At 38.3% G+C, this 19,112-nt stretch overlaps 1 protein-coding gene across 1 annotated transcript in view; it reads right to left on the bottom strand.

Annotated features, from left to right (window-relative positions):
- Positions 1–19,112, bottom strand: part of LOC103810537 (glutamate receptor ionotropic, delta-2) — a gene marked incomplete at its 5' end in the record, with an annotated part of 72,900 nt that overhangs the window by 48,682 nt on the left and 5,106 nt on the right. The window contains 2 exons of the mRNA XM_009083442.1: positions 5,589–5,901; positions 12,612–12,809. Of these exons, the coding sequence (XP_009081690.1) occupies positions 5,589–5,901; positions 12,612–12,809 (511 nt within the window). The remainder of the gene's footprint in view (positions 1–5,588; positions 5,902–12,611; positions 12,810–19,112) is intronic.

Here is a 19,112-nt window from a genome sequence, read left to right as displayed (position 1 = left end):
CCTGCTGATAGGGGTATGCAGAGAGTGAGATAAGCAAGATGGAGTAATCTACTAAGCAACAGCAGACTCCAGGTAGTGCATTTCAGGAGGATTATATCACACTTTGGGTGCTAATACAAGGAACAAGACTGAGAATTCTGAGTGGTTTTGGCTATCCAAGAAGTATTATAATGACTTAGAAGCATCAAGGCTTGGGGTCTGTTTTATTGCTCTTATGAAATATAATTTACACAAGGCAAACAGTAAGATTTGCTCATTTACTGCATATTATGAACATAATTGGTTATTTATTACCGACACCACTGATGACCAATCAAAACCTCCATTGTGACCAGCATTTTAAACAAACCCAAACAGAAGGGGATAAAAAGCTGGCCCACCAGTGATGCTTTAACATCATCCATTGCAGAACTGTGCTAGGTTAAACAAGAGCATTAAGATCTCTGAAGAACATAATACTGTTGTGGGCAATACTTCAAGCACATATTATCTTGTGGTGAAATTCTATTTATAAAACTATAATGAACATTTGTTTTCTTGCAATCACTGATAAGTGATTAAATCTTAAATGATTCAGACATTTATAAGGTATTTTTCAATATAGCAAAACCAGCACACCCCCCACAAGAAAAAAGTCTCCCTGGTTCTATTTCTTACAAAACCTGCCAGGCCAGTTCAGAAATACCTGAATACCTCTTACAGAAAAATTCAAAGCAAAATGAGCAGAGTGGGAGAAGATATAGAAAAACTCTTTTATCGTGTCTTTCATATTAAATAAAAGACATTGTAATTTTCTATAACTTCATTATATTGTCTACATTCAGTTTAATTCTGTTAAACTGAGTAAGCTTATCATTGTATTCAGAAGCAAAACTTGAGAGGTTGCTCTCAAAGTAAAATGCTCTAGAACATTCTTCTGCAAGCTTTTGGTAAAAATTATGCAGCATTTCATCTGTCTCAAAACCCGATCTATTTTACAAAAAGGGTTGGGAATAACTCTAAATCCTGAAATTCTTTTTCTTAAATCATTGTTTTTCTCCAGTAACAGTGGGAGCAGAGTGCTCCCTGGAGTATTTCATACCAAGAGCCCCTAACAGGAAGCTAATAGAAAACCTTAGTCATTGTGCCATCACAGTGAGTTGATTCAGTTAATCTTGCTGAAGATTTTTAGCGAAGTTTTTAGAAAACCCAAGTTTACTCTCTGAGACAGTTCTTTGTGCCTGTTCATATGGTGGGTTCCCAACATTGGCAAGCTCTAATTAGGGCAAAATTTGAGGGAATAGCAACAATATCAGGGCTGAAGAGAATTTAAAAAAGGTTGTATAGAATAGTATAAAAATTGAGTAAAGACTACATAATATATCATTATTCATATATCACTCAGACTTGTTGAAGTATGGATGGACCTCTGAAAGTCATGTTGTCCAAACACGTCCTGCCCAAGCAGGGCCACCTAGACCAGTTGCCTAGGATCATGTCCAGATAGCTTTGGAGGATCTCCAAGCACAGAGAATCTACAACCTCCCTGGGCAGCCTGTGCCGTGGTCAGTCAGCTGGGTACCCTGCAGTATGCACCAGTGTGTGTGGTGGTTCCTCCCCAGGGCAGGACTTTGCCCTTCTCTTCCTTTAGCTTTGCTGAAGATGTAAGGACAGAAGCCTGTGAAGGAGCCAAGTCAATGAGGAAGAGCAGGAGCAGCAGGACCCGTGGGGTTACGGGTGATATCCAACTAGAATACTACAGCAGTGGTGACCACCAGCTGCAATGTGAGGCAGGGAGAGAACAAAACCTGTGAGGAGAAGCTTGAGAAGAAATATGGAGGGAGAGAGAGAGGAAACCCACTTGTGTAGACACAAATAGACAACTTGGAGATAACAGATGTTACCTGAACTACTCATGCCTGAATGAGTACTTCAGAGTCAGAAGCATTTGTTTTTAATATAATCCATGCCAGCATGGCCAAGATCACCTCAAAGTCTCTGCCCTTTTAGTGGTCATAGTATATTGCAGATTCAGTGAATATATTGGGCAGCAAACCAATGCATTTCAATGCACTGGCTGCCTTTTTTTTTTTTTCCTTCTACTTCTTATGAAGGGTTTGAGTACAGAATAAAAACCCACACTTTTCTGTTTATATGTTTTTCTATTAATTTAGCCTCCCCAGTTATATTGAACTTTATCCTCAAAATCCTTCTATTAACAAAAATCACATGTATCTTACAAAAATAATTGATATTATTTTGATTGCTCTCTGTAATGAATGAACATCAAATAAAAAGCGTAACTTAAAAATATACCTCGATATTACCAGAGTCTTAAAATGGTACCTAGATTGGTCATTGAAACAAGGGAGGAAAAAAACTGAAAGTCAAGTTCAAGACCTATGTTTAAGTGATACAAAAATCAGTGACATTAAGTTTCAGTCTACCTTTAAGAAAGCGACTAAAAATACTGACATTTTGCAACTGAGCATGCCAGTGATCATAGACCTGCCTTCAAAACCACTGGATTGATCTGTGTTGACTTTAGTCTATAGACAATGACACAGTATCTTTCTCTGCTGTTTCAAAAATTGTAAAAGGTTAAAACTTGTTAATGGAATTTGAAAAGGACATCAGAATCGAGGCTGAACAAAAATAAAAAGTGACACACTGAACTAAAGCCACTTGACAAAATCTGCAGTTTTGAACTCTTTCAGAAGAAATGAGCAAAAAAAGTCCTTTTTGTTTCAAACATAATAGGTTATGAGTTTCCTTAAAGAACGACTTGTATTTTTGCACCAGAGGCCTCTTTTGTCTTCAGAGCCATGACAGGTCTGGAGCCAGCCTGTGTACTTGCAAATTTTCCCTCTAACTAGAGGAAAGAAAGAGAAGATGATGCCAGAAAGGCTTGCTAGCCCCAAAGAATCCAGCACTAGCAATCCTTGGTTCATGCTGCTTTGTTTCTGTCAGCACAGGATCTAAAAGCACATTTGGTTGTATGTTTTGATATCAGAAATGAGTACCTTGTCATGCTTTAAATCAGCAGCTGAAAGACTTCTTAAGTGAATGTGACAGTATTTTAAATGTCCCATGCTGCTGCACTTAAGATATGCCAGTCACGATTAATAGCAACAGATTTGCTATTCCAAAACAAACAAAACCTGCAGAGTTTTTCTGCTGAATGAAGAGCTGGTGAGTGAAATCAGAGGCAAAATTACCACAATAGCCAGTCACCCTGTCAATGAAAATTACTTTCGTTTGTCTGTATTTACAAGAGTTAGTAAACAATATTGCTTCAGCTAATATAGTCTTTGTTATATTAAAATTGAATGTGAAATACAGGCTGATGTTATAAATGGATCTCTCACTCTTTTGCACTTGATTTCTGAGTTCTTGAGTTTAAATTGGTCTGTAAGTTTCATATATTTTGGTATCCTGTTTGAAGCAGAGATGTATCTGTAGCTTTCCCAGTAGGAGCCAAGCGAATATTTTGTATTATTCTAGTGGATTCTATAGAGTTGTGTTGAAAATCCATTTGATAGGGTGGTAAGATCTCTCTCTGTGTAAATAATTACTCTCACCTTTCAAGTTCTGTGAATTTCTTTTTCTGAAGCCCCACAGCAGTTTTGGTATTCCCAGATGCCATGTATGAACAGCAGGTTTTACTAATACTGAGTTGCACCTCATGTCCCTTTTTACCAAAGGGAGTGGATGCACATCACCTTGAATGAATTCCTTTTCTTTATTTTTTTTCTATTGAATTTTTTTTTTTTTTTTTTTGTGTCATCCAGTTCCACTACTTTTCATCTAACTTCTTCTTCATGCTGAATTCATGGCTTCCCTCCAAGCCCTCCTTAAGCACTCAGGTTTTATTAACTGGTCAAAATCCCCCTTTTTTTTGTAAGGTAACTGAGCATCTACTGAAGGGCTCCGTTGTGGGCTACTCCTATGACTTAGGAAACTTAAGAACACCAGGCAACACAGGCTTACTTGAGTAAACATTAGGCAAATAATTCATATAGCAATTGTTCAGCTTGTAGTGTGTGATTAAACTAGCTTTACCTCCTTTAAATCTCCTTTAAACTGGGCAGTCTCCTCCAAAGCTTTTAGGGACTAATGTTGGGAAGACAGCAGGGATGCTAAAGCTAATACTAAGCAATAAACCTATGTAAAATGACTCACATTCATGCAGTAGAGAAACTAATTCAGAAGTTCTGACCAAACAGAAAGACAGATGTAATGAACCTCATCCTGTAATGGACCAACTGCTCTCTTATGGTTGGATTCCCTAAGCAGCTACACTGGGAATATTTTGGACAGAAAGAAACTTTATAAACATATCCACATACATTCAAGAAACCTCTATAGCATCAGCTGGCTCTAACGTCTTTAGTTTTCTTTAAAAAAAATAAAAATTCACAACAAGCTTAAAACAATTTCCTTACCTTTCATCAGCTCACCATCACTGCTCAATGCAAATGGTAATTTTGAAACCAGTGCCTCTAGGCTGATGCATTTAAAATTCCATCTCTTGTGCAAAGTCTCAGCTTCAGCTTTTCTTCATTTTTTTGATGGTGACATTAACTTAGGGGTATTTTTTCCCTCCTAGGAATTTTATACTTGATTTTCATGCATATCTTTAGCTTTTATGGATGTCATCTGATTATTTCTAACAGAGAATAATGCAATTCTAAACTACATTTTGCCATTGTTGCATAAATATAATACCTTCACCTAGAGATTTCCATCCAAATTCATGTCAAATGCAAAAATCTGTCTGGGAGTTTTGAGGCTGCAGTGCCCATGGATGTTTGCAGAGCAGATGTTCTGTGCAATTACATCTAGGTGCACCTGCAGTGCCTGTAGTGACTGGCAATTACATGGATAAGCCAGAAGGTATTAGCTCTATTTTGTTGTTGAGTGATATTATCTAAACCTTCCTTATTCTTATATTAAGCTGTGTTTACTTATTATATAGCCAGCCAACACCTGTAGTCCCTGATGTCTTTAGGATGTGTGCTTAAAACTCTGCCAGAAGAGATAGAATGTGAAGGATTTGGGAATATAAGCAGAATTGGGGAATAGCCTGGACTACAACAGATGTTAGAGAGGATTGAGAAAGCATCTGGAAGGCCAGAGAAACTTGAGTCTAAACATTATATAGGAAAATTCAAATAAATCAGAAGAGGGAAGAAAGAATATCAAAGATACAATAAGACCATTTAGCACTCGTGACTAGTCTAAACTTAGTTCAAAATCCAAATCCCAGCATTTTCTGTCTGACTGTGTAAGAACATAGCACTCATTAATGATGAATAATTCTCTAGCAGATGATGAGAAACACTTCTTTTTATTTTACCCAGAGGAAAACCACCTTTCTCTAATGGCACAACAACAAATCAAAACAAGCAAGCACATAGTGCTCTGAACTTCCCACAGTTCCCACACTGGGCAGCCAAATGCCTTAGAAACCTAATAGTACAAGGCTTTCCAGTGCTCCCAGTTCCTCATGGGCTGTGGGAGGGAGGCAGGGGAGAAGAAGGTCTCTTTAGCAATAGGGAGGATATACAGGCTTACCCTCTGAGGCAGAGTCTCCCTCTGTCTCTTACCTTGCTGCACAAAGGATCCATACACGAACCACATGGAGTTGTAGAGAGTTGTGGATGTCATGGATCCCATCTGAAGGCGTGGGGGGTTCAGCCAGTTCAAGAGGTAGACCAGTAGCCCCACTAACAGCACAGTGCCAGCAATGCATGCCCACAGGGACAGGTCAAACGGTGCCAAGCAGGCAAACATGTCCACTGTCTTCTCTGCCTTTCGAAGCAGCACACCCACCGAGTAGTCCATGTAACGTGTCGTGAAATCCACCACATTCTCCCTGTCAGGGGTGATGGTTAGGGCAGAGATCCCTATATCAGCTCTCTGAGAAGAAGGAGAGAGAACAATACACATAAGTAGGAGCTACAGAAATAATATTTGTGATTTATAGCAGCTCAACTGATGGAGAAGCAGATGCCAAGACTAATGTCTTCAGCATCATATATGTGGGCACAGAAACATGACTAAGGCTTGAATAGATGTATCATATGTCTTAGTCTCTGCAAGCAAACATCACTTGGTGGACTCAGGCACATTAGCTCTCCACATTGTTATTTTCCAAGAAATCAAAACACTACAAATACATATAATACCTGGAGGAAATATACTTTTGGTCATTTTTCTCACCCTGGCTTACTAAAGCTGTCACTGCCATTGTGGCAAAAGGCAGACTTAGGTCCCCTCATGGTCTAGTGGGGAGGTGTCCCTGCCTATGGCAGAGGGTGTTGGGACTAGATGATTTGCAAGGTCCATTCCAGCACCTAAAATTATGTGATTCTATGATTCTATGTATAGCATATGCAAACACATGAAATTAGTTGCCTGATAAAGCCACATTATATCCAATATTCTGATGATCTGGTGATCATGACAAAGGGCTACTACTCTAGGAGCATTTGAAATTCTGTAAAACATCAGTTTCAACTGGAAAGTGTAAAGTGCAGAAGAGCAGATACTGCATGCAGTCCCTTTACTATTTATTCCTCTATATCCTCCTGACAAGCAATTCCTCCAGCAATGCCAACCTGTCCTGCAGCTACCTTGGACTTGGTTTGTGCCATTTCTATTTGTAATTTAAACAACCCATTTCAGACGAAAACAGGCTGAATAACATTCTTTGATGTAACCATTGTATTTCACAGCATGTATTCGGTCTCCAGAGACATCAGGCTATAATAGCAGGTGATATTTTACTTTTCACTGGTGCAATTAGAACTGCAAGAATACCATTTTTAAAAGCCCAAATCCTGAGTAACAATACCGTGAATTCTAGAGATTTTAATATGAAAGAAGAGTACTTAAAATATTTTAAGCTGTTGCTACCATGATTTAATCCATTTTTGTTCTGCCTAAAGCAGTGTGTGGTCCTTTGGAAATGGGTGAGCAGAGCACAAAAGCTTGAAAGTACTGTGTCAAATTTTATTACTTCTCTTGAATTTCTTTCTTCTTGTCCAAAGAAGACAGAGATCACTAGTTCCTTAGAAATGTGATGTGAAATATTGAGTGGGAAGGTATGACAGCTGAAACTGATTAGAAAAATTAGCAAATCACCTGGGATTATTTAATATGATGTGGAAAACACTGCAGTCCATGGTACAAACATACTTCTAATCAGAGTACACTTAAAACTTCACTTTGGATGATGTTACTTTATATTAATTGTTCACTGGCTTGAGAAAGTGGCAGAAGATAGATGGAGGTCTGATGATTTGGACAAAAAAGTGTTTGAAAATATTTATTTGCTTGAAAGATATGAATTACAGCCTCAGCTTTCATTTGTGTGTTCTAGTCTCTAGTGCCTTAAGTGAAGCTGTGTTGATGAGCACTGCTGAAAGAATGGCTTTATGAATTCATTTCATGTACCTTCTAAACAAACTTTTGTGAGTGAGAGTTTAACTGTCCTTTGCCTATGAGCAGCAGCATCAGTAATCAGAATTGCCCATGGAAACATTCAGGTTATCTGAGTGTCTCTATCCTCTGATTACAAAACCTCTGGTCAACAAGTGACTAGAGTGATTCACAGTATCTGCTAACAGTCAAGTCCTAGCTCCAACAAGAAAGATTCAAACAAGCCAGCAATTGAACTCTTTTCTGTAACTGCATATAAATGTATTTTTAAAATAATTTACAAATGTAAAAGTCCAACAGTGGTCAAACTGGAAATTCTGGTTGTATTTAATGAATAGCATTAGTTTGTTGGAGGTTTGTTTGTTTGTTTGTGGGTTTCCCCTGAATGTACAGCAAAAAGCAAAATAGGAAAATTCAAGGTTAAAGGAGCACATGTGGAAACCAAAAGCTCTAGACATAGCCTGTGCTGTTAATTATCAGTATGTACTAAAATACTTCCCTACTACACTGGGTGACTGTGAGTTGCTCATTCAAGTTGCATTGTTATATTTGTAAGATGCTTAAAGATTCCCCAATGAAAAGCAATATACATAAACAAAGATACTTTACTAAATACTAGTTTTAGTATGACTAATAGAATTTTCTTTTGCCTCTCCCCCCTTTACAGAGAAACTTTTCTCCCTGTGAAATACGTTGAAAAGCATTGCATGAAAAAAAAACAGACCATGTGGTATTTATGAAAATATTACTTCTAATTTACATCTCTGGGGAGCAGTGTTTCTGCATTCCCCAGCATCATGGTTATCAGCCAGCCAGCTATGACAGTGGAAGAGTATTGTCCTAATGGAAATGTTACATCAATCGTGATGTAATTATGTCCTGCTACCTTGTGTGCTACATGTATAATAAAGGCTCTGAGCTGACCTAATTGCAGCTTTCCAGTACCTAAATGGAAGCTACAAGAAAGGTGGAGAGAGACATTTTACAAGAGCATGTAGTGACAGGACAGGGGGGAATGGTTTTAAACTGAAAGAGAGCAGAGTTAGATTAGATATTAGGATGAGATTTTTCCCTGTGAGGGTGCTGAGGCACTGGAACAGGTTGCCCAGAGAAGCAGTGGATGCTCCATCCCTAGAAGTGTTCAAGGCCAGGCTGGACTGAGCTCTGAGCAGCTCAATCTAGTGAAAAGTGGCCCTGCCCATGGCTTGAGGGTTGGAACTAGATGATTTTTAAGCCAATCTATGATTTTATGATATGTCTTTACTTCTTGAGAGGTAGTAAAGTAAAATATAGAAAGGACAGAAATCATGACTTCTCAGTACTTCTGTGTTTAGATGTTAAAAAAAAAAAGGCTACACTGAAATATGACAACTCATATTCTTAACTTACTAAATTGGATCATAAACACCAGTTTACCAGAAAACTCTATGTTTAGCACAAAACCAAGCTTAAGCTTCACTTGATAATGATGGTACACATTCTTGATTACTTATAGATTCTGTCAACTGGTTTCAAAATTTGAAGATGAAAAAAATTAAATGCTTGTCATTAACATGTCAGATTGGATCAGAAAAGATGTCAGTTTGAAGAAGTAAAGGTTCATTTAGTGCTTCTGAGATAGAAAGGCAAATGCATGCAATTATGTCAATATTTTGATATAAAGCTGCCAATCTGAGTTATAAACCTTCATAACTCCCCACGCTACTAAGTTTTTGCAGTGCCAGAATCAACCAACTATCAGCACCTTACATATCTGTTTAACATATTTCCCATGAATGAAACTGTGACTTCTGAAACTGACTGAAAAAACAGCAGAGGACATTATTTTGTGACCTGTGACCTGTGACCTGCTTAGGAATTGATATTTATCCTCCTTAGCAACAGTTCTCCTGAGGCCATCATAGAGCAACATTACAAGGATTAGAAAATCCAGAAGAAATGACCAAATAGTTCTGACAGCATTGTTACTGGTGTCACAGAACTAGCTCATCAGTAAAGGCTAGAAATCTCTGAAATGTCCCAAAGCTACTGCTTAAGCAAGCACAGCTCGTACACATGGAAAGAAATCTGCTGATTCTTGTGGTTCATGATCAAGATCAAGGAACATAAATGAACCTACTCTAAATTGCTCCTGGGAGGCCTTTCATTTTATCCATTTTCAATGTTAAATCAAGTTTCAACAAATGCTAGAACAATAAACTACAGTCCCATAAGGTACACAGCTATTAACATGGACCTGCAAAAACTAATCAGAGAGACATTTTTACTCAAGGTAACACACATACATCCAAATAATTCTCCTTTTACTCATCTATTATTTTTCCCTCTCACTTTGTCCTCAATGCATGTTTGCTTCCTTCTCACGCTATTCCCCTTAGGAAGGTGCATTAGAAAAAGAGCCTTATAAGGGGCTCCTACATGGGTTGCAGTTTCTCTTAGAAATGATTAAGTATGTATTTAGTTTTCCTTTTCTGATGGACCTAAGTGGAATCAGTCAGTTTTCCCGATGCTATTTGCTTCCTGATAGCTCCTCATTGGAAAAAAAACCCTAGCAAGCAAGGCAGCATGGTGAAATGTTGAAAGTAATGACTGATGTATGTGAGTATCACCAGAAAGCCCAGAGTCATGCTGGAAAGCCACTGCTGCCTCCCACAAGTGGCATTAGCCACTTCTCTTGCCTGTTACACAGGCCTATCGCTCAGGCAATGTGGAGAGAGGGCAACTAAAGGAATCACTGGGAAAAGAAACAGATTATTAACAGTAAGAGAAAGATTTGTGATAAAGTGTTGCTCCCTTGAGATGGTTTTAGCCTCTCCACAAAAATCTGCTGCTCTCTGAACTAATTCTGTTTGTGAGATGAATGTCTACAGGATGCACTGAAAGCCCTGGTCATTTGACAGGAGAGGCAGAAAAGCACCACGTCCTTCTTTCAAAGAGCTTAGGAAACACACAGAGCAGTTACATTCAGTTTATTTTGACAAGAGGAGGTGTATAGACTAAGTGTCTACCTAATACAGGCCCTGACAATCAAAGGAGGCGAGGCTTGAATCGTTTCCAAGTTCAAATTACAGACAAGTTGCTTTGTTCTGCTGATTCCAACTCCTATTTTAGCAGCCAACAGACACATTTTCTTCAAAGCTGGAACAGGGTGAACTTGGCATAATGTCATGCCTGCAAAGCCAGCTGTGGGCCTAGGACATGTATTTGGCACCACAAGACTTCTGCCCTGCCCTGCAACTCAAGCAGAGCTGCTGCAAACAAGATCAGCCTGGGACTGCTCTCACTGACACCAGGACCTGCACCAGAGCTGCTGCATGCTGAATATGGTTAATGCAAAGCACATCTGCACCAGAGCTGCTGCATGCTGAATATGATTAATGCAAAACACATACATTGATCTTGAACATAGAAATCATGTCCTTGCTACAGCAACTGCTATTTCACATGTCACATGTTCTGTAGTGGCCACAGATGCCCTTGTCAATGAGATGCTCCCTACAATTGCTCTCTCACTACAAGTACCTCAAAGTAGGCTGTGGCAAGGTGAGGTTCAGTCTCTTGCCCAAGTAACAAGCACTAGGACAAGAGGAATAGCCTCAAGTTATGCCAGGGGAGGTTTAGACTGGATATTACAAAAACCTTATACACTGAAAAAGTGACCAAGCACTGGAACAGGTTGCTCAGGGAAATGGTTGAGTCCCCCTCCCTGGAGGTATTTAAATGATATGTAGATATGACACTTGGAGACATGGTTTAGTAGTGAACTTGGCAGTGTTAATGGTTGGACTCTAGGATCTTAAAGGGCTTTTCCAGCCTAGATGGTTCTATGATTCCCTGCACTCAAAAAGAGAAGGCAGGTATTTCCCATTGCCCTTGAGTGCCACTTGTCTTTTGCAGAACTCATTTTTGGCTGACACACTAACAGGCAAAGAGCACTCTCACTGTTTCTGGAATTCCTCCACTTGTTGGCCAGAGTATCATGTAAAACTTGGTTGGGAAAACAAGGAAACACTGTGTTTCAAACAGGTTACACTTTTAATTTAAAACTCTTCTCTGCTCCTTTGCTTCCCCTTATAAAGTTGCCAGGAGCATGGATATTAGTTCTGGGAGCAGAACTCAGTCCACAGTAAATAAGAAAGCAGCCTTGGAAGAACAGCTTGCACTTGGTAAGGGGTAGATATACACTGGTTGCTCACCCAAAGGTTCTCTTCTACCTTAAGAGGGACAGATTGGGAGAGAAGGATGCAGTGAACCTTTAGCATTAATTAATTTTATAAGGGTAAGGAAAACAAAAAAATTATACACTGGCATAGTATTGGGAAAACATGGGTTTTGAATCCCAAATGAAGTTCCATTAACTCTTCATACTTTGTAATTGTACAAAAAGATTTCATATCCATTAAGACTCATTTACAGCAAAATTGTAACAGGCTGGTAAATCTGTGGCACTCATGACATCAATTTATAGATCTGGGTGGTTATCACCCCCTGCATGCTATTAGAGTTATTTGAATCCCTGCCTACTGTCTCTCTCAGTGGAAGAAACTTCAAGCAGAGAAGATGTGAGGAGTGAAACAAAAAGGGGGGAAGTATTGCACATGTATTTGGTTTAATTCATTTATGATGTAATATTGAATATTTAATGTCAAATTAAGTAGACTAAATGGTTTATTAATTACAGAATAGAGAATATATGACTCTTGATTCATACATCTACACAATGTGTTATTATATATCACTAAAACATTTTCTGCTGATTATATACTTCATGTATTCATCACACCAACATTTTTCTAAGTGCTATACATTATTTATGCAATGTATTGCTAATTGTTGCAACACCAATTTTTCCCCTTTTGAACAGCATTTTCAAGTCACTTGTGTCAGGTCTTGCCAAATTAATTAGGATGCTGTGCATCTCATTATTTGACTGCATTTAAATTTTACTTTGGTTGAGAAAAAGAGATTGGCCTGCTTCTTTAGTAGTTACTGGCAAGTGCTATTTCTAGCCTTGTCTTTACTGCCCAATGCACCTGAGCACACTATCAAAAGCTGGCAACACACAGTGAACAAAGTGCTATCAATGACTCATAAAAAAAGGTTACTGGCTGATGCAAACAGAATAGACCACATATTGCTTAGCTTTTATCACATGATCTTATTTAGTAAGTCATTAGTAGCCTTACCTTAAATACCAGTTCTCCTATCAGTCCGTTCCATGACCCATCATCCTGAGGACTCCCATACTTGTGGTCTGGTGCAACATAAATTTCATATTTAAAGCCAAGGTAAGTAGCCAAGGCTTCCAACACATCTATGGAGAAACCCTGATACTTCTTCGGTTTTCCCAAAACATTTTCAGACACCATGACGAAGGGCTCTTCCTAAATAGAAAACAAAGGAGGAAACTGTTCATAAAACAATTACATGCCACATTTGGAGGCTGGTTTGTTTTAAAACTATAGGAGGAACTATTCAAACACTGTATACAAAACTTTACTATGACACGTTGTTAGCAGTGTCACTTGCACTCTGCAAAATGCTATTTTGTTTTGGATTAACTTCAACAGAGTTTATATTGGGTGAAGATGTGCATATTGGTTTTTACAGCTATAAGAAAACAAAGTCTGGTTTCAGAGGTGATTATCCCCCCACAGCAAGAGAAACTCCAAAATGCTAGCAGATTCAGGCAACATGGCATTAAAAAAAGGAATGTATTGGGAAAGATCATATGACAGTGCTTTGGAGAAGCAGCTCACAAAAATGCTTGTCTCTATTCATTTACTCCATTCATTCTCTCGTTCATTTATCACTAGGTCTGCAATATGTTTTAAGGAAGAAGCCACATTTTAAGGCTGACATAGGTTAACAACATGCTACATATTAAGACTGATGGAATTTAACACCTTCCTCCCACCTGGACAACTAGCTACCTTCCCATGCAATAGGTCAGCTGATGCTTGGCTCTTTTATTAAAGCAATTCTACTACTCAGCCATGACAAATACTCAGTTTTTGGCAGGTGAGTTGATCTAATGTCCAGACAAATGTCAGAGCTGGGATAAATGCTGTAGTAAGATTGCACAAACAGAATGAGAGAGGCACAAGTAATGGACCCTTTATTACCATTATTAACCATTCCTATCAGCAGCTCACACATCTTACCCTAATATATTTTCAGATATTCAATACAATATTATTTGATCACATTTCACAAATTAGAGTTTATAACTGAACTATTTGTTGAGTAAGAAGAGTTATCACAAGTTTCTACATGCTGAACTGAAATGCACAGGTTTCATGACATACAGCTGAGAAGTGAATCCAGGCAAGATGGGTCAGGGACAAAGGCCTTAACCACAGACTGCCCTTCATCTTATTTTAATGCATTAAAACATTCGGTCTTACAGATGTATCTGTGTTCTGGTGAACCATGAGTGTAAGAGCAGGAAAACTAATGGTGGAAAGCAAGCATTAATTAGAACAAAGGAAGACAGGATCCAAAAATGAGGTGTCTAGATCCAGGGAGAGAAAAGTCTTTCTCTTGAAAGGATGACTTGCCAGGGTAAAACTGCAAGTTGACAACAGAGTTTGTAATGTGCCCTAGCCCAGGAAGAACTGCTAGTAGGGAAATACAGGCACAAGAGGGAAGGTCATACATCCAAACCCCAGCCCTCAACCCTTGCTCTGAATTTTACACAGTGGGCAGTAGGTAGTAGAGAATTTATTTTGTTTAATTTAAACATAACAGTGGAACTCAGAGCTTGATACTATAGAGCTTAGACTAGTCTAGATTCAAGATTAGCAGAAAGAAATGCTGCACTTCATTGCTTTGTCCAGTAAGAAAAAGGGAGAACTGTTTTGCATATTCAGGGCTTAGGTTCTGGTGCACATAAACTGAAGTAACTCAAGGTTTGCTAAGTGCATCAAGTGTCAAAGATTAAAAATACAAAATATAACTCAAGGTTTGCTAAGTGCATCAAGTCTAAAAGATTAAAAATACAAAATACAGCTTTTGTTTAGTCTGCTGAAATTCTCAGACATACCAATAATTTGGATACAATAGCTGATCAGAAGGAATCTTTTCATATCCTTTACTAGACCACCTAATAAAAATAAGAAAAGAAGAGAAAAGCTTTTGGGCAGAAAAGACCTTCACATTTGACAACAGAAGGAGCAATACTCAAGCTAACTAGCAAAAAGGAACAATTAGACCTAATGTAACTTGCTTATTTTAATTAAGTAGACAATCAAAGAAGAACATTTATTTGTAGCTGTGTTCCAGATGTGGATGATAAAGTGAAGCAATAAATTTGGGCCTTAGAGGAGGAAGGGAGAGAGAATAAGAGAGCAATTGTAAAAGAAAAGTATATTGCTAAGTTTCACGATATACTTTTTCAAATATACAAATCAGGAGGATTTTTAGCCAGTAGACTAGTGACTGTAAATTCTAAGCTTTGGTAGTAATCTTTTAGTTCCTCAATGAAAACAAGGTTTGAAGGTTCAGTATTTTTTAATAGATTCTCTTTTTGGACAAGTTACAAAAAACTTTATTGAAAGAAGAAAAGTATATTGCTAAGTTTCACGATATACTTTTTCAAATATACAAATCAGGAGGATTTTTAGCCAGTAGACTAGTGACTGTAAATTCTAAGCTTTGGTAGTAATCTTTTAGTTCCTCAATGAAAACAAGGTTTGAAGGTTCAGTATTTTTTAATAGATTCTCTTTTTGGACAAGTTACAAAAAACTTTATTGAAAGAACAGAAAAAGCACCATTCAGATCTCAAACACAGCACTTTAAATACATAAGAGGAAGAAAAAGTTGCCTTCAGTGGCCTGTTTATAACAAAGTGGCAGTCTTAAACCAGTTGTTAATGATTTTATGTGCACACCACTTCATTAGACCATTGAAGGCAGATTTTTCTCTGCAGTTACAAAGGTGGATCCTGTGGCTTTAAGACTTGTTTCAGGATAGAAATTATATGGAGCCATGATACACTGCTCTGCTGCACTCATTTATGAGCAGGAAATATAAAAATGTTTTGCAAAAATGCTAGGTTGGAGTTTGCAAATGGAAAAGCAAAAGCAAAATAGAATGCTATGGATTATTTTCCCGGTCAGCTCAATCCTCTTTTCCCCTTAGCATGGACAGAAAAACTTTGTAGCCAGGAGGCTATCCAAAAATTTTTAAGTGAAGAAAAATTTAATGACTTTTGAGTTCAGAGAAACTAATCACAACTGGGATTTACAACATAAATCGGGACCTTATGTACTTGTACTATGTTTTGAAGAATACCATGCAGAGTTTTGGGCCCCTTATAACAAGAAAGACCTCAAGGTGCTGGAGTGTGTACAGAGAAGGGCAGCAAAGCTGGTGAAGTCAGGCACACAGGTTTCATGAGGAGCAGCTGAGGAGCTGGGTGTGATTAGCCCATGGGGGAACATTATTTCTCTCTACAAGTACCTCAAAGGAGCACTCAAAGGTTGACCTCTTCTCCCAACACACAAGCTATCGGACAAGAGGAAATGGCTTCAAGTTGTGCCAGGGCTGGTTGACACTGGATATTAGAACACATTTCCCCACTGAAAGGGTTGTCAAACATTGGAACAGGCTGCCCAGAGAAGTGGTGCTGTCCCCATCCCTGAAGGAATTTCAGAGATGTGTAGATGTGGCACTCTGAGACACGGTTTAGTCGTGGACTTGGCAGTGCTGGGTCAATGGCTGACTTAATGATCTTAGAGGTCTTTTCCAACCTAAATGATTCTATGATTATATGAAGAGAGTTTTGAAATTAGGTAATTATATGGATGCTTAGAATTCAAAAAGCATATGAAAATTACCTCTGTGTCTACTCATCAGATATTTCTGAACACACTGTAATATAATACTTTTATACTGATGCTCTGTATTCATTATACAGGACTCACATTCATTAAATTTTCCCTTTTTCTCTACAGAAAGTAGAGAGGCAAAAATGGAAGCAAGAAATGAAGCTCAGTTGTGGGCAAGACTGTCTATCTGTGCTTGACACTGACTCTAGATACAGTGGAGTATTACATGATTCACATAGCCCAGGAAGAGCCTTGGCAATGTCATGAAGTAAATATTCACTGCAATGCTTTAAAACCTTCCATTACCCACACATGCTAAGAAACTGCTCCCAAAACAGAAATTCCCTCTTATTACTAGATTTCTCAACTCCCTTCCAATGGCTGTTGGATGACCAAGCATAGCCATTATAACCAGCAAGAAGCAGTGAGTCCCATAAAGCATAACCAAAATATTTTCAAGCACAGGATGCTATTGTCTTGTTGCTAAGCATAATTCCTTTTTTGCTTGACTCATAAAATAATTACACTCCCCCTCCCTTTAAATGTTAGCCATTTTGCATTTCCTTCCCCAAAAGATTTTTCTGATATATGTAGCTCCAAATACTTAATTTCCTCAAGTGCTTTATTGACCACTGTTTGGGGGATTTTATTTGGCTAGGAACAGCACAGCAGCTTGTTATTTTTAATTGAATAGCTATATACATTACTTCATGTTAGATTCAATGACCAAAATTTAATTGAAACATTTGATCCTCTCATTACAGAAATTATCCCACTAGCAACGATTATAAAAGTTGACGCAAAACACAAATGACCCACAACCCTTAATAACAGTAAAATAAAGATGAAGGTTTCAAATCTACAAAATCTTGGAAAATTTAATACTATATTCATTCAATATCCTATTGTACCAACAGGCTGTGTAACAGTATTGGCACTGAAAACCACTTTTCTCAGATCCTGTGCTTTTCAAACAGATTGATTAGAAAGTTAGTTGTACTAACAGAAAAGTTGCTTTGTCTGCAGCAAGAAGCCAGTTCACATCCCAGAAACTGAATACAATACTAAGGGGATATTACATTTGGCCTTTGTCTACCATTATTCGTATGCATGTGCATAATCTATCACATTTTTGATGATAGTTTTATTGAAATCTTCAACAAGACATGAAGTTTGTTCTTTCAGTTACAGTATTTTAAACAGTATTTTTCTCTCTTGAATGAAAAAGTAGCTTCTGGATTTATTATGCTGTTTAGTTTAGGGCTGTTTAGAAGAAACAACATGAAGTTTGTTCTTTCAGTTACAGTAATTTAAACAGTATTTTTATCTCTTGAATGAAGAAGTAGCTTCTGGATTTACTATGCTGTTTAGTTTAGGGCTATTTAGAAGAAACACACAAAAATTGTTAGCCCCCTCCCCCCACCTCCCCAAGTCCCATTGCAGTGGGGCTAAGACTTCTTTCAAAGCAATGCATGGCAATGGTCTATTAGGATGCTGCCAAGCTCTGTGTATTGATTTTAATTCACAATAACTGAATGCAGGCAATAGCTCTTTCTGAACTATTACAGTTATATGAAAGGAATATGGATTGAGACTGGAATTGATTGGACTGTTTTAGACTACACCTAAACAGCACAATGGTAGTTTTAAAGCAGCTAATTCAGATACATGAATTAGCAAAAGTGTGCTATGGGTATATTAACCTGCTGGGAGCTGCATTATACTTCTTCCAGCTCCTGTTCATAAGGAGCTCTGTCACGCCGTTCACCTTTTCCATCCTGCATAGTATGGAAGGATAATTACAACAAGAGTAAGAACCTCTTTTGTTTAAAGGTCAAATTTCCTGTGTGCTCTGTGAACTCTAGGAATTGCTCTGGAGTGCAAATATGCCCAGAGAGCAGATGGGTAAGGGTCAGTGAGAAGGTAAGAGCTAAGGAGCCCTGAGACGTAGCCCTTGACATACAGATGAATTAGGTTGGTCCTACCACGTTTTGCACTGTACCTACCTTGCTGTCAAACTGTGGCCCCAGCCAGGTCCCAAAACATTTGAATTGCTTGATATTCACCTCATCTACTATGTAGTATCTGCTACTTTAGAAAATGTTAATTGAAAAAAAGGGAGCAGGGTTTCCCAACAGGCTATGAGATTAAAGCTCGTCAAACAAATGATCAGAGTAGGCATGTGCAGTATGAATAACTGTAAGGTTTGTAACCTCTTTTAATATGAGCTAGGTGGCTCAAGGGGACATAAAACATCTGTTACAAAAGGCTTCTGACCAGTCAACAGCAATTTAAATTTGGCCCTTGTACAGGTGTGGGGGGGAAGAGGAATGGAAAGACAGACTCTGCCACTATCAAGAAATATTAATTTCTGCTGCTATAATAACAATTTTAATTATTACTATTGTGAGGAAATCTCATCAGAGTACAGTACCACTTTGAGGAAGAAAAGTAAAAAAAAGGTAAAAAATCAAAGCATTTTCCAAAAGAAACACAAATGCACATGTTTACACACAAGAGGACAACTGAACAGGAGTATTAATGGGAGGAGACTACACCAAGGCTGAATTTCTGGCAAGGCAAGGAATATCTAATCCTGATGGGTGCTTGTGCTCCAGTCAGGGCACTCTGTTAACACCCTGAACAGTTACAAGGGAACAACTGGAATGGCTCCTGTCCCCATTTTCTGATTAGCAAAGTAACCTTAGGCAGGACTGGCAACCCTCAGGAGAGAAGCAGGGCAGATGGCTGAGAATGGAATGCAATTTAGGAACCTTATTTTTTTTCTTCTATCTCTGTTTATGGGTCATCATTCTTAGCCCCCAAGAAAGAAAAGCACAAATTCCACTCCTCTC

The sequence above is a fragment of the Acanthisitta chloris genome, unplaced genomic scaffold (assembly GCF_000695815.1).
Source record: "Acanthisitta chloris isolate BGI_N310 unplaced genomic scaffold, ASM69581v1 scaffold6141, whole genome shotgun sequence".
NCBI classification, from domain to species: domain Eukaryota; kingdom Metazoa; phylum Chordata; class Aves; order Passeriformes; family Acanthisittidae; genus Acanthisitta; species Acanthisitta chloris.
The sequence above is the reverse complement of the archived record's forward strand: the minus strand, read 5'-3'. Positions and strand labels throughout refer to the sequence as shown.